Below are 23,222 nucleotides of genomic sequence, written 5' to 3' on the forward strand. Positions count from 1 at the left end.
TATCCAGTTCAGTTCAATCACAGAACTCGCACTATCCAGTTCAGTTCAAACACAGAACTCGCACTATCCAGTTCAGTTCAAACATAGAACTCACACTATCCAGTTCAGTTCAAACACAGAACTCACACTATCCAGTTCAGTTCAAACACAGAACTCGCACTATCCAGTTCAGTTCAAACACAGAACTTGCACTATCCAGTTCAGTTCAATCACAGAACTCACACTATCCAGTTCAGTTCAAACATAGAACTCGCAGTATCCAGTTCAGTTCAAACACAGAACTCGCACTATCCAGTTCAGTTCAAACACAGAACTCGCACTATCCAGTTCAGTTCAAACACAGAACTCGCACTATCCAGTTCAGTTCAAACACAGAACTCGCACTATCCAGTTCAGTTCAAACACAGAACTCACACTATCCAGTTCAGTTCAATCACAGAACTGGCACTATCCAGTTCAGTTCAATCACACAACTCTCACTATCCAGTTCAGTTCAAACACGGCTAGAACTCACATGAACTAGATTAGTTTAAATTTGCAGATCTCACACCAACCAGTCCATTTCACAGAACTTACACCAACCAGTCCATTTCACAGAACTTACACCCAACCAGTCCATTCCACAGAACTTGCACCAACCAGTCTATTTCACAGAACTTACACCAACCAGTCCATTCCACAAAACTTACACCAACCAGTCCATTTCACAGAACTTACACCAGCCAGTACATTTCACATAACTTACACCAAGCAGTCCATTTCACAGAACTTACACCAACCAGTCCATTTCACAGAACTTACACCAACCAGTCTATTTCACAGAACTTACACCAACCAGTCTATTTCACAGAACTTACACCAACCAGTCCACTTCAAACACAGAACTTACACCAACCAGTCCACTTCAAACACACAGAACTCACACCAACCAGTCCACTGCAAACACAGAACTTACACCAACCAGTCCACTTCAAACACAGAACTCACACCAACCAGTCCACTTCAAACACACTGAACTTACACCAACCAGCCCACTTCAAAGACAGAACATATACCAACCAGCCTACTTCAAACACACAGAACTCACACCAACCAGCCCACTTCAAACACAGAACTCACACAAACCAGTCCACATCAAACACAGAACTTACACCAACCAGTCTACTTCAAACACAGAACTCAAACCAACCAGTCCACTTGAAACACAGGACACACACCAACCAGTCCACTTCAAACATAGAACTCACACCAACCAGTCCACTTCTAATACAGAACTCACACCAACCAGTCCACTTCAAAGACAGAACTCACACCAACCAGTCCACTTCTAATACAGAACTCACACCAACCAGTCCACATCAAACACAGAACTTACACCAACCAGTCTACTTCAAAAACAGAACTCAAACCAACCAGTCCACTTGAAACGCAGGACTCACACCAACCAGTCCACTTCAAACATAGAACTCACACCAACCAGTCCACTTCCAATACAGAACTCACACCAACCAGTCCACTTCAAAGACAGAACTCACACCAACCAGTCCACTTCAAAGACAGAACTTTCACAAACCAGTCCATTCCAAATACAGAACATAGACCAAACAGTCCACTTCAAAGACAGAACTTACACCAAACGGTTCACACGTAGAATATTTAAGTCCAAATGTAACACTTACATCAACCAGTTGAGTTTAAACATAGAACTCCCATCAACTAGTCCAGTTCAAACACAAACCATTACAATTCAAACACAGAGCTGACAGGCACCCATTCATTTCAACCGTAGAGTTCGCACCAACGTATTCAGTCCTAACACAGAACATATCAGTTCAAACACAGAACGCACACCTACTTGTTAAGTTCAAATGCAATCTTTATTGTCTTTACAGCTGAACAGGTGTGTACATTGTAAGTCGCCGTGAAATACATTACAACATGATTGTAGCTTCTTCGGTTATCTGAGTCGAGTATAAAAATATGAAATGCATTGTTTTACAAACTGATAAAAATATAGCTTGCAATTTATTTATATGCAATTGTGTCTGATACGTTCGAAAATCGTCTAAGGGTTAATATTAGCCTTCCGTTTTTTCCGGCAGTAGGCGGACGGTATCTTTGGCGGCCGGACATTGAATCCGGGGAGACACGGAATGTAACGAGAACAGGCGAGCTTCTTAAGACATGGCATTATGAGAGGTAAATCATAGGTACTAATGTCCGTGGGAGTGCCGGTATCGTCCTCACACGTGAGCTCCACCTGAGCTCGCCACTTCAAGATGCCCCGTTCCTCATCACTACCTGCAAAATACAAACACACTTTTATTTATTTATTTATTTATTTATTTATTTATTTATGTATTTGTTTGTTTGTTTGTTTAAATGACTTGCTTTTTTTCCCTCGCCATGTAGATTTAAGTAATTTCCATATGTATGACAGCTGTCGGGTTTACAGCGTAACTTCACTACGTGTAAATTACAAACACACTTATTTCTTTGCTTCAGTGTTTTTCGGAATTGTGTTTCATGCCAGCATGCCACCGACTGAGGCGTGGGAATCTAGGGTGCCCTGATACAACCCCCCACCACCAGCAGGACATCAGCATGTCACCTCATTTATGAGGGGCATGGCCACCAAATGAGGCGGGGAAATCTAGGGTGCCCGGATGCAACCATCCACCACCAGAAGGACATCAGCATGTCAACTCATTTATGAGGGGCAAGGCCACCGATTGAGGCGGGGGAATCTAGGGTCCCCGGATACAACCACCCACCACTAGCAGGACATCAGCGTGACATCTCATTTATGAGGGGCACGGCCACCCATTGAGGCGGGGGAACGCTTTATTGACATATGTGGCAGACATGGGAATCGTAAACAAACGACTATTTCTAGCAAGCCAAACTTTGCAAAATTCAGAAACAAGCAAATACGTTTACACAAACTCTTCAATATTAAAAAAAAATCCCGTTTGATAGAGACAAAATCCATACAACATCTGAATGAAAATTGAGATTTTTATTTAGTAATTTTATATACAAATATTTACAAAGACTTTTAAATGATTTTTCATTTTGAAACAAATAATGTGGAATGAGATGTGGAAGATTGAAAACATCATTGTGTAATTTTGTAATGCGCTTTTAGTATATATCTCACCCTCTGGGAATAAGTACCGTTATACCAATCACAGACGGCCCATCATCTGCGTTTTTGGAGCATGACATTTTTCCGCATCACAAGCAGTCAGTGGAGATATACGACCGTAAATGTCCAAAACTATTTAATGTCGCATTTATAGGCTGTATCGCATTTATCAAATGGGATGTTCTATAATGTGGTTGGCTGCACAATTCATTAGTATTTATAGACTGTCTGTCCTAAAAGGGTGAGCTCGAGCTGATAACAGTTTATTTATTTGACTGGCATTTTACGACACCATATTGAAGAATATTTCACTTATACGATCGAGCATTATGGCGATGTATCCGAATAGAGGTGGTATTTGTACACTCCGTGAAGATTGGATATTGGATAATAACAGTTGTGGCGATTGTATATAGCTGTGCTGTGTGTGATGTTATTATGTAATCAACAAATGTCAGGTGCGTTACCTGGTACTGTGTTGTCCAGTATAAACCCCAAAGCTCCCCCCACAAACATCGAGGTGGACAGTAACACCTTTATAGCCTGATCAAATTCCGAGTTACCTGCAAATGTCAACAGAAGAAACAGTAAGTTTAAAGAGATTTCAACAATGTCCAAAACACAACTGCAACCCACTAAATTATAAATGTTTTCCCCACACCTACTGCCGCATGTCGGCATTCACATGCACCTCATGTTGCATTCACACAGGGTTAAGAAAAAATGTTGAAAAACACAATGTCATTTTCGACCAGACCCGTTCACTAGATTTATTTGTTATTTTCATTAATTGCAGTCAACATTTTTTTAAACTAATTGTGCTTAAACCATGGTATTTGTGGTCATGTAACTTTGTACTTTTTCAGCATTTACACGAACAGTTACAGCGACCGGGTGGTCAGCCAGATAGCAAAATATAATGAATCCTCACACCAATGAGGTGTGTCCAATTCATGCTGGCTTCCTCGCCGGTCGTATGTGGGAAGGTCTTGCAGCAACCTGCAGATGGTCGTGAGTTACCCTAGAATTCTACCAGGTTTCCTCTCACCATAATGCTGGCCGCCTTCGTGTAAGTAAAATATTCTTGAGTACGGCATAAAACACCACTAATACACATAAATGAGCAGTTATAGTAAAATCCAATGTGAGGTAAAATCTGGTCGGATTTAAGAGGTTATGTGTGACCATTTGCCAACTGTCACACGGCCGTTGCCGCTCTGGTTTTACCCTCTGCAGTTTTTTTTTATTTTTTATTTTTTTATATATGAACATACTATAATCCAATATGAGATCACTATGCCAAATATCAGTTCATCAAGAAACAATTTTAGTACCTGTGTTGATAACATCCGGGTACTTGTGGAGATACTCTGGCACCATCAAACCAATCAGCATGGCAGAGCCAATGATGGTGAGGTTTCGAGATGACGTCATGTTCACAAACTGCATGTTGGACAACCCGACGGAAGTGACTAGTCCAAAGCCCACGAGGAGGACCCCGCCAAGCACGGGATCCGGGATCATGGTGAGAAAGGCCCCCAGCTTACCCAGGACCCCTGACACCAGGAAGATCAGGCCGGCTGTCACGAACACAGCACGGCTTGCTACCTGTGTGTGAGAGAAATTAGTAATACTCGATTAATGATTATTAAGACTGGTCATACCTAGCATAATAAATGTAAGACAGCAATTTTAAGCGCATGTCACGGCTGTGTTTTTATGGTATTCCTCTCTGCTTACTGATTGGTCGATTATACCCTCCGAGCAGTATCGTGTGTCCTATCCAGCAGATAAGACAAAGCCTCGTTTCGGCACACTCGATATGGATTGCGATCGTTACCATTGGGGGCGCGCGAAATTTTACCCTCTGATAAGTATCAAAAATTGCTGTTATGTTGTTAGTACAGATAATCGGGCACAAAAGTGTTTCATGATTAGCATTCTATAAACTTGTTGGTAATTTTGAGAATATAGTATTCTGCCTCTCTTGACTTGGGTCCGCCTGCTTGGCCAGCCGTTAAGTTTCTATGTCGGGACACTGCCAGCGCTGACTTTCACCTCCCTGTCGACATCCCTAACTCGCCAATTCCATGATCTACCCTCGCCTGTTCCAACAACAACTTTAACCAAAGGCCAAGATGACATTCTTGGCCCTTACCGACCTGTCACACTTTTTTGATGACTTTATTTCAGCATCGAGAAGTAAATCCGTCGCAATAAACGACAATAAGATCATTATCACGGTTGGTTAAGGAGGATACAAAGTATTTACATGGTGATTAATAAAACTGTTGCCGGTCGAGCCGACAGCCTGGACGGCTGCCAATTCCACATTCAACATGTAAATACGTCGTATCTTTCCAGCTCTGCCCCCTTAACCAAACATGACATCTTTCTGACCAATATTACGGCCCCGAAACATTAAGGCCTTATCTCGATGTTTTACCGGTGGATCTCTTTTGTCCAAGACGACCAGCATGTGGACTTATCCAGGGAACATCTGTGTTTGAGTATCTCAGCCCACTGTGGCCTTCCACAGGTAGCCCATACCTGAGTCGTGAACCATTACAATGCACTGGTCAAAACGAATGTACCCTTTAGACAGGAAAAAAAATGGAAAGTGCAAATAATCTGACCTACGGGTATTATCAAGTATGAGCATTTATACTATTTCATGTTTGTCCTTAACTGGCTCTTCATTATACATCATTATATATGAGTTATAAAGAAATTTTTTTCCTCTAACTTGAACATTCATAAAAGAAAGATGGTGATACCCTAGTGAATCCTATAGCCCCCACGTTCTGGCTGTAAGAGGTTGTAGCACCCCCGGACCCCACCGCTCCAGAGAGTAAGCTTCCTACACCCTCAATGAAAATCCCTCTGTTCACAGCATGCGCCGGTGGCGGGGGAACGTCACTTATTCGCGCGCATGCGTAGTAATCTCCAACGGATTCAATGATGGAGGTTATGGTCGCTGCCAACATCGCAGCAAAGCTCGCCGAGCTGATGGTTGGCATTCCCCATTGGCCTACACAAATAAACATTATAACACATGAGAATTTCTGATTTAAGGCGACGTATAACAGGTAAACAAATTCTCGCGCATGTATAAGGTAGAAAGACTATGTAATTATTGGTTAACGTAATAACAAAACAAACTACACGACTCTTATGTGGTCACCAAGAATTACTCACCAGTGAATAGTTATACTCAAACAAGTGTTTAATCAGTACTGAGGCGTATAAATTACGGATATAATTATTGTCAATTACTAGGGAAATACTTCCCTATGTTTCCTCGCCAAGCGGCAATTTCGCGCGCTCTCTCTCTCTCTTCACCAGTGAAAGGGAAATTTCAGAATGGTGACAGCCTTTAAGCTTGTACCTTGAATCTTAGGGAATGCATCACAGGGCTAAAAAAAAGTTTACTACATCTTAATATTCAATCCAAGAACTGTAAGCTGTCTGGGGAAGCCCCTATTATTTTTGTTTATGTTTTGAAGGGAGTTGCTTCCTTTAGCGCTATAACTTTTATTTTTATTGTTCATGAGACACTTGCCAGGATATGGGAAAAAGAACCATCGAGACTGTTGTAGCACGTGTTGCTTGGCATCTGTGCGTGCCATCTTCTCGGGCCCCGTGGGTAAGAATACATCATAGGAGGTGAGTATCGCACATAATCCCCATGCAATGATCACAGTCAGGATAACCTGCCAGTGTACGCAAACAACACAACCACAATTCCTAATTCATTGACCTGATTTGGCAAAGTTCCAATAAAGTATTTTCATATTAAACAGCACAAGTTAATAACTTTATTATCTTAATATGTATTTTCTGACATACATGCGTAATTCCCAAATTCGAGGTTGTCCAGGCTTGGTTGGAGTAAATTGGGAGGACAATGCATGCCTCTGGTAACCGATCTATACATGCAAATGTTTACTAAATTGGTCATATTTGGATAGTAATATACGCCATCATATAAATGATATATTTTGATTACGGCGTTAAAGCACCAATGAAAAATATTTAATGACTGGGGTGAAGAGTACTCACTTCTCTGTGTATTGTATGGAGTGAAGGCCAGCGTGTAAAATATTTTGTGCTAAACAGCTGAGGTACTAACTCTCATATATCAACCTTGCTTTCTGTCCTAAGCTATCTGGCTTGCCAGATGCTCAGCAAAAGCCCGCAGCAATACTTACCGAAAATAGTTTAAAAACTGGATAGTTAATGATATGGAGGCCTTCTTTTCTACTCCAGGCCGGTAGAGGAGGTTTAATATTACCCAGATACAGAGAGAAGACGAAAATCAGGCATACCGTCCTGTGGAGAAAACAAAACAACTCTTTATCTTTGGTCATGCATCAAACTGTTTGTACCACGCACCTTAATTGTGCACGTATTAAGCTTGTTTCACTGTTACAATACAATTGCATAAGCATCTGTGTAGCTGCCTAGAATATAAAATACACATTACTAATACTGAACATATGTATATATTAGCATCTATCTACATGTATGCCTTAGCACAAACATGCATTATCATGCACAGGGACACGATGATGTGAATAAATTATATGGCCACTGATTGAGTGGACTCTATAGGCCCGTTTACGTCGGTTGTTGTATTGACTTCCCGTGACGTCATACAGGTACGACCGTAAGTACGCATGCTTGTCGCCTTGGTTCATGTACTGTTTAATGATCGGTATTAACATTCATGCGAGTCACGAAGCACATTTTTTTTGTATTGCATTGATACTCTGAATACTTATAAATGAGTCTTTGTGTAAAACTCCGAATAGAGCAAATTTTTCCCACACTGGACAGATAAAGCTGCCAGTGGAATGACTGATAAATAACAAAATTGTACATGTTATAGAAAGAAACAGTCCAGAACCATGCGTATGCTTCTTGGCCTTAATGTTTAGTATGCTCATGCAAAGTTGGAAAGGTCTGTGCCCGTACAGGTAAAAAAGTTTTAACACAGGTGTACAGAAAAATGAAACTTCCTGTGACTGTTCTTCACAAAAAAAGATCTCTCGTAGTAAAATTTTCATCTGTAATTCATCACGGCGGTATCCTTCAGCTTCTCTTTTGAAAACGTTTTGCTTTAAACATTATACATCAGAATGCATGAAGGACCCTATATACTTACAGAGCAGCTATACCCAATTGACTTGCGCAGAAGTTCAGGGCGACGTTCACCAATGACAGGCCAACAAGGGTGATGCAGGGAATGATAGTCAATGGTCCCAAATAGTTCAGCAGAAATCCCAGGATGCCTGTGCAACCAATGGCGACTTGCACGAGTGAGGCCAGCATAATCCCTCCCTGAATCTGAGCAACATAACTACTTTTATCATGAGGTTATGATTGCTAAACAATGACAGTAACAAATATATATTCTTAATAAATATAAATATCATGATGGTGTTGGTTTTTATGGTGAGTATTTTAAGCCATACTCCGCAGTTTTTAAAATCGTAGAAGAGAATTGATATTGAGAACATTTTTATATAAAGTCCTGTTTTGCGAACCTTTCGCAACGAACATCATAACATTAGCCACGTACATTAGAGTTCTATAGTTAATATGTTTTGCTAACATCAGTTTTGAAGATGCTGTCAATATCGCTGAGGCCGCCATCGCATAAGTGAGATATTCTTGAGTACGGCGTAAAACATCAATCAAATAAATAAATCAATATCGCTGACGTCATAACTGAGCTCGTAATTCATACTGCCGTAAAAGTGACAGAGTATGTGTAATATATAAACACAACTATAAATGCATTTATTTTACATTATTGCCGTGATTATTGACCAACAGAAACGCAGAATAATTTCGTGAACATGTCTTAGTGCAAATCTTGAGAGAAAGACATCCATAAGATCTTGTGAGCATAACATAAAAAAGTTCTCGAAAGCATGACATTACAAAGGTCTTAAAATCTTCACCGAGTACAACTTAATGAAGATTTCGAGAGAACAACATGATCAAGGGCAAAACATAATTAAAATAACTCATACTTGTGTTATCCAGTTTTAACATATTTTTTAAAATCCGGTACAATGCATGGTTTACGCTTTATCAGAAGTTCAGACAGTGACAGATTTGCGTTGACATGACACTTATGATAGTTCCCAATTTTAAACCCAGAAAAAAGTAAGGATTCAATGATCTGTTGCGTCCAAACTGTTGCGTCCAAAACTGCTTCGTGGAACTGTATGCCTCCTAGTACATTTAGCCACGCCATGTGTTTTCGGGCCCTCTATACTTACATGGTGTATACATCCGATAACGGAAACAACACGTGGCAAATTATCATCAGTTAAATAAACATATCGCTGTTGATTAGACCAGCGCCATATGTCGTCGGGCCGTCTATTCTTACATGGTGTATACACTGAAACTGACATGTTGTACGATTTCAGTGACTCTGCTCCACTTTTAGAGCTCCTACTGTTGTGTCTTCAGACTCAAGGAGCACAGCGACCTTATGACAGAGTGTCAGGTAAAACACTTATATCTCTCATCCTTGCATGTCAAACTTACCTCTGTCATTCTTTCCATGTCAGGTTAAAACAGTTACGTCTCTCATTCCCGTGTGAGGTTAAACACTTAACTCTCTCATCCTCACTTTGCAACTTCCGTCTGAGGTTAAACACTTACCTCTCTCATCCTCGCTTTGCAAACTACCATGTCGTGTAAAACACTTATTTCTCTCATCCTCGCTTGCAAAAATTCCTTGTAAGCTCTCACTTAACTTAACTCTCTCACCCTCGCTTTGCCAACTTTCATGTCAGGTAAAACACTTAGCTCTCTCATCTCGCCAACCAAACTTCCCTTTTGAGGTTAAACACTGGTTCTCTCATCCTCGCTTTGCAAACTCCCATGTCAGGTAAAACACTTACCTCTCTCGTCCTCGCCTACCAAACTTCCGTGTCAGGTAAAACACCTACCTCTCTCATCCTCGCTTGCCAAACTTCTGTGTCGTCGTACAAGGTGACGTTCAAGTCTACTGCATCTGCTTCGGTTCCATTCCAAACGGATTTCATCAGTTCTGGAGAAAATATTAGACACCATTGCCAGTAATTAATCACGCTTTTGTATTTTATTTACTTATTTTCTTATCTGTTGTTTTGCACAGTCCTTACGAACATTTTATTACTATTATATGGTAGCTAGGTTTATAGGTGGAGACAGCCTTGCCAAGTGCCTGACTAACTACCCTGAGATAGATCCCTACACGTTATCCTATCGGTCCCTTCGTCTGTGAAAAATCCATTACACCAGGATGACAGAGGTAAGTGTTTTACCGGACACGAAATTTTTCCCGCTTGTATGTGTACCCTAGCCCAATCGATGGCATATAAACTCATCAATGTTCAAGTCGGGTTCTCAGTGTTGTTTTTCCCAGGTGGGGGAAATCAGCCAGCTTTTGATTATTTATGAGATTATGCTGTATCTGTGCCACGATTACAATACGGACCCTCGCCGGCTCAGTCGCGTGAAGCTTAGCCCTCTTCCCAGCTGACAAGTGACGTCGCAGACTCGAATCCAGCTCTGGCTGGATAGGTTGAGGGGTTTATAAGTAAAGAAGCTTGCCAACTACGTTTTGAAAGGCGATTGCTTAATATGGGCTCCCTTTACTCTGGTAATCAGTAACCATTTCTTAAATAAGGCGACACCAATCAAGTAAACAAAACTCACCTTTTGGTGGACACTTCCAGACGTCAAGGGACATCAAGGCTGCGATTGCGGGCAGGAACTTATGACAACCGCCTTGAAGGATCGGTAACCTGTTTTGCAAAAAAAAAATTAAAAATTAGAAAAGATGTAGAAGATACCTTTATTCTCGTGTTTTGATTTATTTTCATTTGCCTAACTGATGATACTTACAAAATATTTTTAATTGCTTTTAATTTGTATTCATTAACACAGGGATGGTATTAGGAGTTCTGAGACTACGCGCAGCTGAGGTCACTTTCACAAAACTTCAGTTAATTCACTTTTTTCACCGGTGCAGGCGATGTGTGGGTTACAATACTATATATTGACGTAATTTATCAGGACAGTTAGGTCAAATCGTCCTGTGAGCCCCACGTCAAAATGAGATGCGAAACAGCGTATACAGTGCGGTTACCCGAAGTGGCACGTTAGATTCATCTCCGTGAAAGCCTGGGTTTGACCGTAAAGTTAAGATTCCTGTAGACTGACCTGACGCCAAGAAGATCCTGAAGCAGGGTGCAGACTCCACACATGAACAGGAATGTGGCCATGATCTCGGCGGTGACCAGATCCAAGTGGTCAGCACACACATACCTACTGACCACCAGCGGGATAGAGATGGTAGAGCTTATACTGAGTAACACTTGCTGAAACGCAAACATAATGACCGTGACAACTGCGCCCGTGCAAGGTCAGAAAATATTTATGCCTCACTGCTACCCTGGGGATGACCAATGCACTCTACCCTGTGAATGACCAATGCACTCTACCCTGTGAATGACCAATGCATTTCTACCCTGTGAATGAACATGCATTCTACTCTGTGAATGACCAATGAATTCTACTCTGTTGATTAAACACAGTGGATGACATAATGCATTCTATGCTATCGATGACTAATCAGTGCATTCTACACAGTGAATGACCTTTGAAAAAAAAGGTATTGAACGTGAAATAACAATTAAACTATAATTATAACAATGCAAAAGGGACAAGCCCTCGGGGGTGCTTATCCTTCAGAAAATTCTGGTTTACGCAGGCATACACTATACAAAAGACAGCATACATAGCGTAAGACCAGAGCAGCAACGACAGTGTTACAGTTGGCAAATGCATAGTCTCGCGTCACCCGTGAAATCTGGCCTCTCGTCAATTTACCTCAGGGTTTTAGGCCTCCTGCTTGCGCGCCAGTCGTCTCGTGTAACCAAGCAGTTGCCCAAATGAACGCTTAGCCTGTGCAATATTTTGTCAAGAAATGAAGGATTTTGTGGTTTACTGAAAGCCGGTTTTAATGGCTCGTAGTAATTGTCTGGTTGTGCAACTTATTTTTAGTAAAGCAATACATCTGGAAGTCGTTGAAACAAAAAGGATACAAACATGTAGCAACTTTATGACGCGTTATGATTTCATGCGCGGAAGGATTTACCTGGAGTCCAAATATAAATGACAAGAAGGGATGAGGTACATCGTCTAGTTTATAAATCAGCGGGGAAATGGCCGGTTTATGTGACTCCTGATAGCTGGTCGTCAATGAATCCTTCTCTAAAATACAAGATCAGTAAAATCCAAATTTGTACGGAATGCACAATTTCGATTCATAAGCTTTAACTGATGAAAACGTCATTCGTCAAATTCAGTGAAATCTACAAGTCACATGAGTACAGATTTTAAATATATAAATTAGTTGCATTTTTTTTCAACTCTATTTACAGCTATAAATCCAAAAGCGCAAACCCTTATCAAATGTGAAAGTACCGTTCTCATTCTCTCTGCTGATGGCCGGAATCTCTTCAGAGAGAAGCTGATCTTTTGTCTCTACGCCCGCTGCCCGTAACTCCATCATCCAGCTAACTCGTTCCTCTCTATCCCTTGTCATTTTCTAAGACTAAACCCTCCGGTTTTGAGAATAGCACTTGTCCGCATGAGAATTAGTTTATCAGTATACGTGTCAGATACGCCAGTTTACACGTCCGGAGCAGTTCGACTACTGTGCATTATACAACACACGCGTGATGCTGCATTGTTTACACGCCTATGGCTACAAAATTAGATAAATTTCCCTTTGAAAAGATCGTGAATGATACTATCTGGAATGCACAGCTGCATAGCTCAAAACTTAACTGTGCCTTTTCAACTGTTGTACAATGCAGGCGACTGATAAATTTGTACAAGTAAAACGATTTATGTATGTATATCTGGTTAGAATATAGGTAGTTATGTCACCCATATGTAACAAGCAGGGACAGCTCAACGGGCGATGTGACCTTCAGATGCCAACACTCCTGTGGACATTCAGGCGTTTAGGTCACCATTTAACAAGCAATTTCTGGTAAGTACTGTCGGTAAACTCAATTATTCTGTATAGTTCTACTCCTACCCTTCACGTGGTATGTACGGGTACATAGCGGTAAGAGGAAAGATCAAGGGCTGTAGTTCACTAATGGCCATTCTGATTGGTAATCATTACAGCCCATCCCACCTGGCTGCATGTGCTTCAACTGATACAGCCTGAAAGGATTTCATTAAGAAATGGTTGTATTATATCACTCTTGTGCCAAAACAACGTTCTTGACTATGTTTTGAAGTTGAAATTGTAAAAACATTACATATGGGGTGATTGAAAACTTTTTTGACCTACATTCAAATATTTGTTCTTTTTTCCTTTCACAGTAAAACTAATTTCACAATTTTCTAGCGCCACGATGATGAATCTATTTCATCGTTTTAAAATGCATAATATATAAGAATTTATCAAATTTTCAGTATATGGGCTGAGCGTATGATGGTCTTAAACATGAGTCTGAGAACAAATTTCAGCGGAATGATCACAATAATATAAAATAATAATTATTATTCATATACCATCCGTTATGAGCTGGATATAAGACTTTAGTAAAAGTGAACAAATTGCCCATATTTATGACGTTACCGTACAAAAGATAACGACCATGACGTAGTTATAACTGTTGTGGGAAAACACAGTTGTAGTAATATTCTAATCAATGGTATATTCCATACCTGATTCACATTCTATGACAGTCATATTTAAAATATTTACTTCTTAACTCGCGTGTATTTGGGTAGTAAAGTCAAGTTATTCTGTGTGATTGTGTGACGGGAAATGCATCATATAGCATACAAGAACTGAAAGAATCCGGAACAAAACGCCCTCAAGCATAATCAGGAGGATTTACAACTCTGTGCGTTTCGACCACTTTTAACACGAGCCGAATGATGGAGCATATCCATTTGATCTGAGTATTATAACTATGTGTATAAATTGATATATTAACCCATATAAAGGACCTAGGATATTTTGTTTTAACGTAGCGCATTGTCGACGGATTTTAAAGAGATACACTCATTTAAAGTCAACAGTTAATTCTTTGTCTATTCTAAAACATGCAACAAAGTGTGGCTTAAAATATTTTAATTTATTGCTTATACGTTTACTGGGTCAGTCGTGCCTATGTATATACGGGCAGGAATCCGTGACGGAGATCGCCCTGCCTCAGATTAAAATCAAGTAGTTGGACGTAAAACACACTGAAGTTTTAATCCTGGGGTCTTGCTTTGGTTTTGTGCGTGGATTATAACAGGTGCATGCTATAACCTTGTGTATGTATCATGGCGATAAGCCATTTAGCCCATGACATGACGAATTGGTCTACTTAAAGCCTGAAGCACACATGAGAAATATAACACGGGCTTAACACTCATCTGTCAGGAGTAACACCCTCTTTACGTATCGCATGTCTATAGTGTGCCCGGATTAAGCTCAAAGAATACTTCTCCTCATGCTTTACAGGAAAGTTTTCTGTGATGTGTACGATGATCTTGACAAACTGCATTGAACCACCATGAACGGGGGAAAATGAGCAGGAAAATATACGGAGGAAAGAATGGTGGAGTTTGGCGACGACGACAATAACGATAGACTTGACAAGACCAATCCGAAATGTATATATACACTCTAAATTTTAGTAATTTTATCCCTCTTTTCCTCAAGTTTCAGGTCATTTATATCTGGGGTCGTACTCTCAAAAATCAAATATGTACTTCTTTGTACACATCCCGTGTTCGTTTGTACGTTGTAGTGTTAACCAAGTGCATGTGTACCATCTGTAGGTACACAGTTTGGTACACATTTAGAGTGTAGTCTCCTAAGGATGCGTTATGCAATGTAAAGAATAATGTGTCAGTGCGAATTTATTACAACTAATGTGTATCACGTAAAATGAAGACAGGCGAATAAAGCACTTCTACCTGAAACCCAAACACAAAAACACGTGTATAAAACACTTTTACCGGAAGCCCAAACATAAAAGTATGTGAATTAAACACTTCTACATGAGGCCTAAAGATGAAAACACGTGTTTAGTACACTGTTACCGAGAGCCCAAATATGAACACAAGTGTATAAAAAAGTTGTACCGAAAGCCCATATAAATGAACACCGGTGTATTTGGCGTCCGTATATGAGCATTTGTGTACATAAAACTAGAGTCCGAAGATGACGACATGTGTATAAAACACATTCACCACGAGCTCGAAGATGAACACCGATGTATAAAACACTTTCGCCTAGAAGCCAAAGATGAATATTGGTGTATAAAACACTTTTATCTGGAGCGCGAAGATGAATTAACACAGGTGTATAAATCTTTTATCTAGAGGCTGAAGATGAAGTCAGGTATATAGAACACTTTTGCCTGGAGCGTAAAGACTGACACAGGTGTATAAAACACTTTCACTTGGAGCCTAAAGATAAAAAAAATACGTGTACGAAACACCTTTACATAGAGCGTAAAGATTAACATAGGTGTGTAAAACACTTTTACCTGGAGCCTTAAGCTGAAGACAGACGTATAAAACACTTTTACCTGGAGCCCGAAGATGAAGCAGAGGTGTACGGGAGGGATATCGGTGAGTTTATACTCGAGTGATGTTTCACTTCCAGCCGCTGGCCGCTTCGCCATGCTATCCCCCATATCTCCGATGGATCCATTCTGTGCCCCGACTCTGACTCTTATATCCCCTAACGCATCCTTATCAGGTGGTCGCTTCGAGAGGCTGTCTTCTCCTGTCTTTCCGATAGACCCAGTCTGTTCCCCGACACTGATCCTTGTATCCCTCAGCACATATTCATCAGCTAGTCGTTTTCCAGTCCTTCTGGCCTCGTCGTCCGTGGTGTAGCCCGCATTTTCCATACCGTTACATATAACTATGTAAAATAATTAACCCTAAACCGCCTTTCTGAACTCCCTGTTATCAGTGGCTTGTTGATATGTTTGCATGGCTTTATATACGGGCACTTCATATCGCAGCCCCCTCCGAAACGTCACATGGTCCCACGTGCCCTCCGTACCTTTTTGCATGTACACATACATACACAGCTGCAAGAAAAAAAAAGCCTCAGGGGGAAAGTGCATCTAGGAACAGCCTACAGAGCATGTTTTACAAAAAGTACACCGGCAACATATACAATGACTGAACCATCCATCATCCTCTAGGCGTATACAGGTATTCATGTGAAAGAATAGTTACTGTTGCCAAACAAAGATATGTGTAGCAGTGAATGACGGTAATACTTAACATGTCACAAGCTAGGTTATACGGTAAATAGGCAGAATTATTAAAAGATAAAAGGATAAAAAGATAAAGGCCAGTATACAATCAAGTATGATTCATAACAAAATGAATAAGTTTTGAACCTATTCAAATCCTTTGTATTATTGATTCAGGTACAAAAAACACGGTATATTTTTACATACTGTACAACCTTAATCGAAGCAAATCTTTCAAACCACCCACGTGGAAATAAAAAAAGACGTTTTTCTCCTATGTCTTTGTCAAAGTCGTTAACTTCTTGTTATTTCGTATTAATTGCTGTTGTCATATTGACGGCATATTGATATAAGATAACAGCCACATTCACAGAAACTAACAGAAAACACCATGTCTAGTTGTACATTTTCGGGTTGTTGCGTGCAGGTTACATGGTGGCTTTACGCTGAGCACCATAAATTTTTACAGCCCTTCTCAAAATCATATCGACAGACTATTGATTTCATTTTAATTTTTACACTTTTCAGGGAAGGTCATATGGAATTGATACTTTATACTAAGTTACGTTGAACAGTTGTATTCCATCCTACATAAATGAGCTGAAAGAAGGTACAGGCAGAAACCACATGTATCGGGTGCTGAACGGTCCAAGACAATGTTGATATATATATACCTTTTCCCACACCAAGGTATTTTAATATCTGGGTTAATTCTGTTCGGGTTATCTGTGGACTATATCAGGAGGAGTTAACGCATAGTTTATAGTATTATGCATTGAACTGACGTGGAGATCACTGACCTATACACCTCAACTTACAACACAAACCCCACATTGAGGCTGCTAAATTTGAACCCGCGTGTGAACTCTTGCTTCGAGAGGATTGTTCATAATCATTCACTGGAATCGTGTGGTGGGGTTGGGCGGAGGGACGGGCATGTATATACATGTGAGGAAATGGAAAAGATTATAACTGCATACTTACGAGCACGATAGATACACTGAAATACAGGCAGATATTATTGTAGTTTTTTGTTTTTGTTTTAATTATACTGTGTATATGTATGAAGTACTGTATTTAGGTCATGAAACCAGAGTGTTTTTCGACATTTCTGCGATAGCTGCGGTCATACCATATCTTTTAGAAGGGATGCGTTTAGAGGATGGGGAACTAGCGCTCCCAATTTAGGTGACAAATTGACCTCCTGACTCACGGATGTAGCCGAACCAGTGACACATGGTCATTGCTCAGTGAATGGTGCATTTAACCTTCTGTATGTAAAACTGATTGTTTAATATGATGTTTTACGTGGTACTCAAAGATATTTCCCCACCCGCAGTTTGATCTTCCGACCTACAACCGGAGAGGAAGCAAGCAAGAGCTTGGACGTGAACCCCTGGGTCATTGTGCCCCAGGGTCTTTGGACCGCACACATCACACTCTGTGCACAAGAAGCCGTATTATTCCCCATCATCAAATTACATGGACTCAAACATTTAATCACAATGCCTATAGTTGCACCACACAAAGGCAAAGTCTGGGTATAATGTCATACCATAAAAACGTCTGTCGTCCCGCCTTTGTTTGCCGACATTCTTCTGTATTTGTGGATTTCTACGAGGCATGTATAAGAGGGAGGCTTTTCAGTTCGGATATTTATGGCTATGCAAAAGAGCAGACTACACCATAATTGCAGTATCATGATTGTCCATAGATAAAGTTATACCATTATTCATTCATACTTCAAATGTATTATATTCTGTCTTGGTAAGGTACACAAAGGAACCAAAGAAAACTACATCGGGATATACATTAAAGTAAGGAAGTCATAGTAATATGCTGATGTCGTGCACCTATATACAGGCTTAGAAGAAATACATAACAAGCAAAAAGTACAGGACTGTTTTGATATATCGGTAAGGATTTCACAAAGTCCTTTGACCATTCAGCATCTCTTTGAAATAACCTGACAAGTTTACCTCAGTAAATTAAGTGGCCTAGTATTGCCACCCAGCGGACAGCTTTGACCTCTCGAGTCAGACGATACCTCAAGTTTGTTTCTCTGGTAACTATTTAAAACAAAGTGTTTGCACATCGACTGCTGTTATGTTACCCGTTCAACCTACGACAAGGCCTTAAGAGCCAACAAGGCGGCAAGACTTATATCGTGGGAAGGCAACAGCTCTCAAGTAGACGAAATACGCGCTCCTTGCACAGATTTTATACAAGATAAAATGTCCATATCGGTAAATTCGTCCGCAAGTGTATCAACGGACATGGTTCACAATGATATGACAAATAAATTTAAAACTGTAGCATACAGGCACAAAACATAACGACCACTTTCACTCTATCGCTGTGGAACACGCAAACGTACTTTAAGATACATGGGGCCTCCCCTACAACTCTTAGCCAAATGATGCAAGATGAGCTAGCATGAAGAATTTTAAAACTATGTATTTTGATTCGATTTATGATTAACACGACTTACTGACACTGATAATACACTATGGTTCAATGCTATGAATTGACAGCCTAATTAATTAAAGTCCATGTGAAGCCAGGCAATATGAAAACGTTAATTCTGCTTTTGCTAAAATGCTGATAAAGATGTAAACGTGTTTACTATAGTCACATGTGTACCATAACAAACGCAATTCTTAGTTACTAAATATAAGCTTTTTATGACTTCAAACCCAGGCGCGTTTCTAAACTATAACGAAAAAGTGTTTAAAAATGAAACACGTATTTTTAGTGTGTAAGAGACATCTTAATCCCAGGTGTACAATACAGTTATAAACCGATATATTTTAAACTGATACATGTTTACATACGGATATTATTTTAACAGATAACTGTCGTGAACTCTTGGCATATAAGTACTACTATTTAAATTTTTATGTAAAGTGAAATTAATCTAAAAATGTCAATTCTTAAAAATATGCTCAATTTATCCGCTTAATGACATTATATTGTGATGGGGTCAGATAAAAACATGGTCAAACAAATAAATAAATATAATAAATCTACGTCATCACGTGCGTGTATCACACTTGCGTGTATCAAGATTAAACTGGAAGAATTAAAGATATTTTGTTTCCTGGCAGTTAAGACGCTGAACCATCTGCCTTATTCACTGACGTAAGTGCCTGCAAAGGTAATATCTGTAGAGATCTGAACCCAGTGTTACACACACTCATAAATGAAGATGAAACTTTCTCTTCATTTAGCAATCTGCCCGAATCTGATTGGGTTTTGCTCGAGTCTTGTGAACGTCTCGATCACGGGATGACTGTCGATGCCACAAATGCTTCTCGACTTGTGACCTATCGTTCAAAAACAAAATTCTAATCTCTAATCTCTAGGTAGCGGTAAAAGGGAGATGGCGTTTTTTTCTTTAACTGTGCGTATTTTTAAGCAGATTCAAAAAAAAAAAGCAGAAAAAGAAACTCTGATGATCGGATTTGCTGATTATCTCGGGACCCAAGATTTTTTTCTGGGAGTTTTTCTTCGCCTGCTTGAAAAGAAAATCAAACCGAATCGTTTTTCTGGGAGTTTTTCTCTTTTTTGGAGGGAGGGGGGGGGGGGGGGGGGGGGGCGGGCTTAAAGGGGTATTTAACTTTTAAAAGATTTAGACACCAATATAACTAACAGTATTATCGTTAATACGGATTACACTTCCTGAATATAAAATGACATCTATACCTGACCAATATAACTAACTAAAAATAAAAAAGCGTGATTCTTAGTTCACTCAAGTTTATTATTACTTGTTTACATCCGTACCCCAGTCGACTTACCCGTACCATTTGAAAATCGAATGAAGTCTTTTTACTTCTTTCCCCAGAGAATATCAATACGTCCACGTCGATACTCTGAGTCTAGGCAATGCTTTCAAATATTTTGCATGTAACTGAACGAAGTCAACTGCTTTACACTATAGTATCACAAGAATTTAAATCAATTTAATTTTTCGATTAAAAGTTAGAGATTAAATGTTTAGCGTACATGCAAAATATGATGTTATACATACAGTCTAACAGTGAGCCGTTCGCCTAGTTCGAAGTCGGGAGACCCTGGGATCAAACCCGGGTCGGGTCATACCAAAGACTTTTTAAAAATGGAGCAGCTACATCGCTTGGTTCTCAGCACTAGGAGGTTGGAGTAATGAAACAGGACTCGTTGGCCCGGTATCAGTATAATTTGACTGCGCGGGGTGTCTGGTGTCTTTGATCTGATACTTCCGGGCGGCAGCACTTTCGCGGAATGGACTCGCCCTTTCACGAGAAGACACAATATAATTATACACACACATCTAATGACACCTCGTCGTCATATGACTGAAAAATAATATAATAATAATGAATAAACCACAAGCATTACAAATATGTTATAAGGAGCATAATGTGGAAGCGTACCAGTTTGTTGGAGTTCACACAAATTACTTTCAGTCGCTGATGTAAATAAACACTGTGCGTAAAATTTTGACGAGAATCACAATCGCACTCTGATCTGAGTGTGCTTCGTACAAACCTTTCCACATGTCAGGCCATACATCCTTGTCATAATTTTGTTGACAACTGCATGACACATTATTGCTGACTTAATAAATAACATCGTAAAACTGTTTACATCTGTAGGCCTATATATAAGGATTTATGATGCTTTGCCATTAAGTAGAGAGGCATCTGATGTCCATATGGACAGTATCCATGTTCAGATTATATACGTTTGCATCGATAAAGTTAAAGACTACCTTGATTAATGAATTAAAACTCACATGGAAATGGAATTGGTCTTCAGTTTGTGGCGATTGGACATTGTTGTTACTGAAAATATCTTTAACATGCATTTTACTTGCATTGCACTTGTGATCATAGATCATGGCGTCGTTTTGTTCTTGTGATTGTGTTATTATTCCCTAAGATTTCGTTAAAACATCTGTTTTTCTCCCAGGGGACGATAGGAATTTGTGGAAAGTTACAGCTTCCTAATTAAATATATTTACCAAATATTTTCATTTCCATTGATTTCCAAAAGCTTGGTTTGTCGTCAAAATATCTCTGCGCCCATGTGAACTTTAATGCTCGAGTATGTAAGTTAAAGTTTCCAGCATTAATACAGCCTTAAGGTTATCTGTGCATAAAGTAATAACTCACCCAACTTTTCCTTACATGTAGTCCAGACCAAACCTGTAAAGTTATTTATTTATATAGGTATACAACAGAAGCTACATACGGCTACTGCGATATTCCTTTTACCTGTGTTTACACGTGCGTGAACATGAACTGCCCCGTTTAAGATTCACCCTGCCATACGTTTTTCTATGTCCCCCCCTCCCCACCTTTCGTCTTCAGTGTATTACCCTAATTCTTTCAATTTTTGGGACAGATATTAGTTTACGTTGAAAGTAGAATATTTCATTTCTTTACCAGCCTTTTGGAAAAGTAAAGATATGAGTATGTTGTTCATTAGATGGCCTAACCATGTTGAAAAAGATAAACTCTATTTCTGCTACAATTACATATATATTGGCTAAAATGAGCAGACCAGGTGTCACAAAAATTAGAAGAGATGTGGTAAGCTAAAGGAGATCGTTAAAAACTCCCCACAAATAACAAATGATATTTTTTTTAGATTATATCTATAAATTAGAAAGTTTCTAAAGTGTTAGATATGTATATATTTGCAATGGTAAAGTCACATTTTCAAAATTTACTAATGTTTATGGATCTCGTCGCTGTTGGTTTCTATGGTGAACCAATATAGAAATAGGCCCGTGACATGAACACATATTGAACACGGTAGGTTAATTATGGCCTATTCGCATATAGCTGCGACACACCAACCTCCACACAATGCGGATTCATGTTACTGATACTTGTAGTGTTTATCTCTTAACGAGGCACTCGTTAAATAAATGACTGACAAACCGATAGATAAAGCCTCGAACGATTTGCTGCAACTAAAATCCTCACGGTGTATAAAGCTGTAGTCAGCTTATAACTAGAGGGACATGTAGTACGAGTTGACTTGCGACGGCCAGCTACTAGCTGGGATATATATATATATATATATATATATATATATATATATATATATATATATATATATATATATATATAAGGTTAATAGTGGTTAAATTTGTGTATTTATTTGGTTGGTATATTTCACTTATACGATGGAGGCCAGCATTATGGTGGGAGGAAGCAGGGTAGAGCCGGGGAAACTCACGGCCATCAGCAGTTTGCTGACAGACCTTCCCACGTACGACCAAAGAGGAAGCACACATGAGCTGGACTTGAAGTTACAACGGCCACATTTGGTGAGAGCTAGAGTGCAATAGCACGCTAACCACTATTCAGGGGTCTTTCAAGCCCCAAAAGTCGTCAATGAAATGACCCTGTATATAATTTAAAAACACGCATACAGGTGCATGTATGCATTTTGTCTTAGCGCTATATTTGATTAACAAATGCATAAACGGTTAATTATTTATTATTTATACAATTATTTAATTAATTAATTAAAAAATCACCTCCACCCTTAGCTTAATATAATAGGCCTACTAAGAAGACTAGAGAGGTACAACCCTGTGCTACATAAAAATGTATGGCGGAATGTTGTATATTACAACAAAGTGGGTATATGTTCAAACAGTGTTTGATTGATACTAGTAATGTTTGTTACATACTGTAGATCTTTAAAACGGTTCAAGTATTTGCAGCTTACAATAAATCAACCCAAAGACTCCCAAAGATTAT

At 39.6% G+C, this 23,222-nt stretch overlaps 1 protein-coding gene across 1 annotated transcript; it reads right to left on the reverse strand.

Moving 5' to 3' along the window:
• Window positions 1-1,910: 1,910 nt before the first annotated feature.
• Window positions 1,911-15,881, reverse strand: LOC135461567 (solute carrier family 23 member 1-like). The gene is made up of 11 exons (XM_064738724.1): window positions 15,775-15,881; window positions 11,381-11,538; window positions 10,874-10,962; window positions 10,123-10,223; window positions 8,316-8,497; window positions 7,360-7,480; window positions 6,711-6,861; window positions 5,926-6,179; window positions 4,483-4,756; window positions 3,616-3,711; window positions 1,911-2,301 (listed from the first exon to the last, which is right to left on the reverse strand). Exons 1-11 carry the CDS (start codon window positions 15,868-15,870, stop codon window positions 2,066-2,068), a joined length of 1,758 nt encoding a protein of 585 aa, XP_064594794.1. The 5' UTR covers window positions 15,871-15,881; the 3' UTR covers window positions 1,911-2,065.
• Window positions 15,882-23,222: the final 7,341 nt, after the last annotated feature.

The sequence above is a fragment of the Liolophura sinensis genome, chromosome 1, assembly GCF_032854445.1.
Source record: "Liolophura sinensis isolate JHLJ2023 chromosome 1, CUHK_Ljap_v2, whole genome shotgun sequence".
Classification (NCBI taxonomy): Eukaryota; Metazoa; Mollusca; class Polyplacophora; order Chitonida; family Chitonidae; genus Liolophura; species Liolophura sinensis.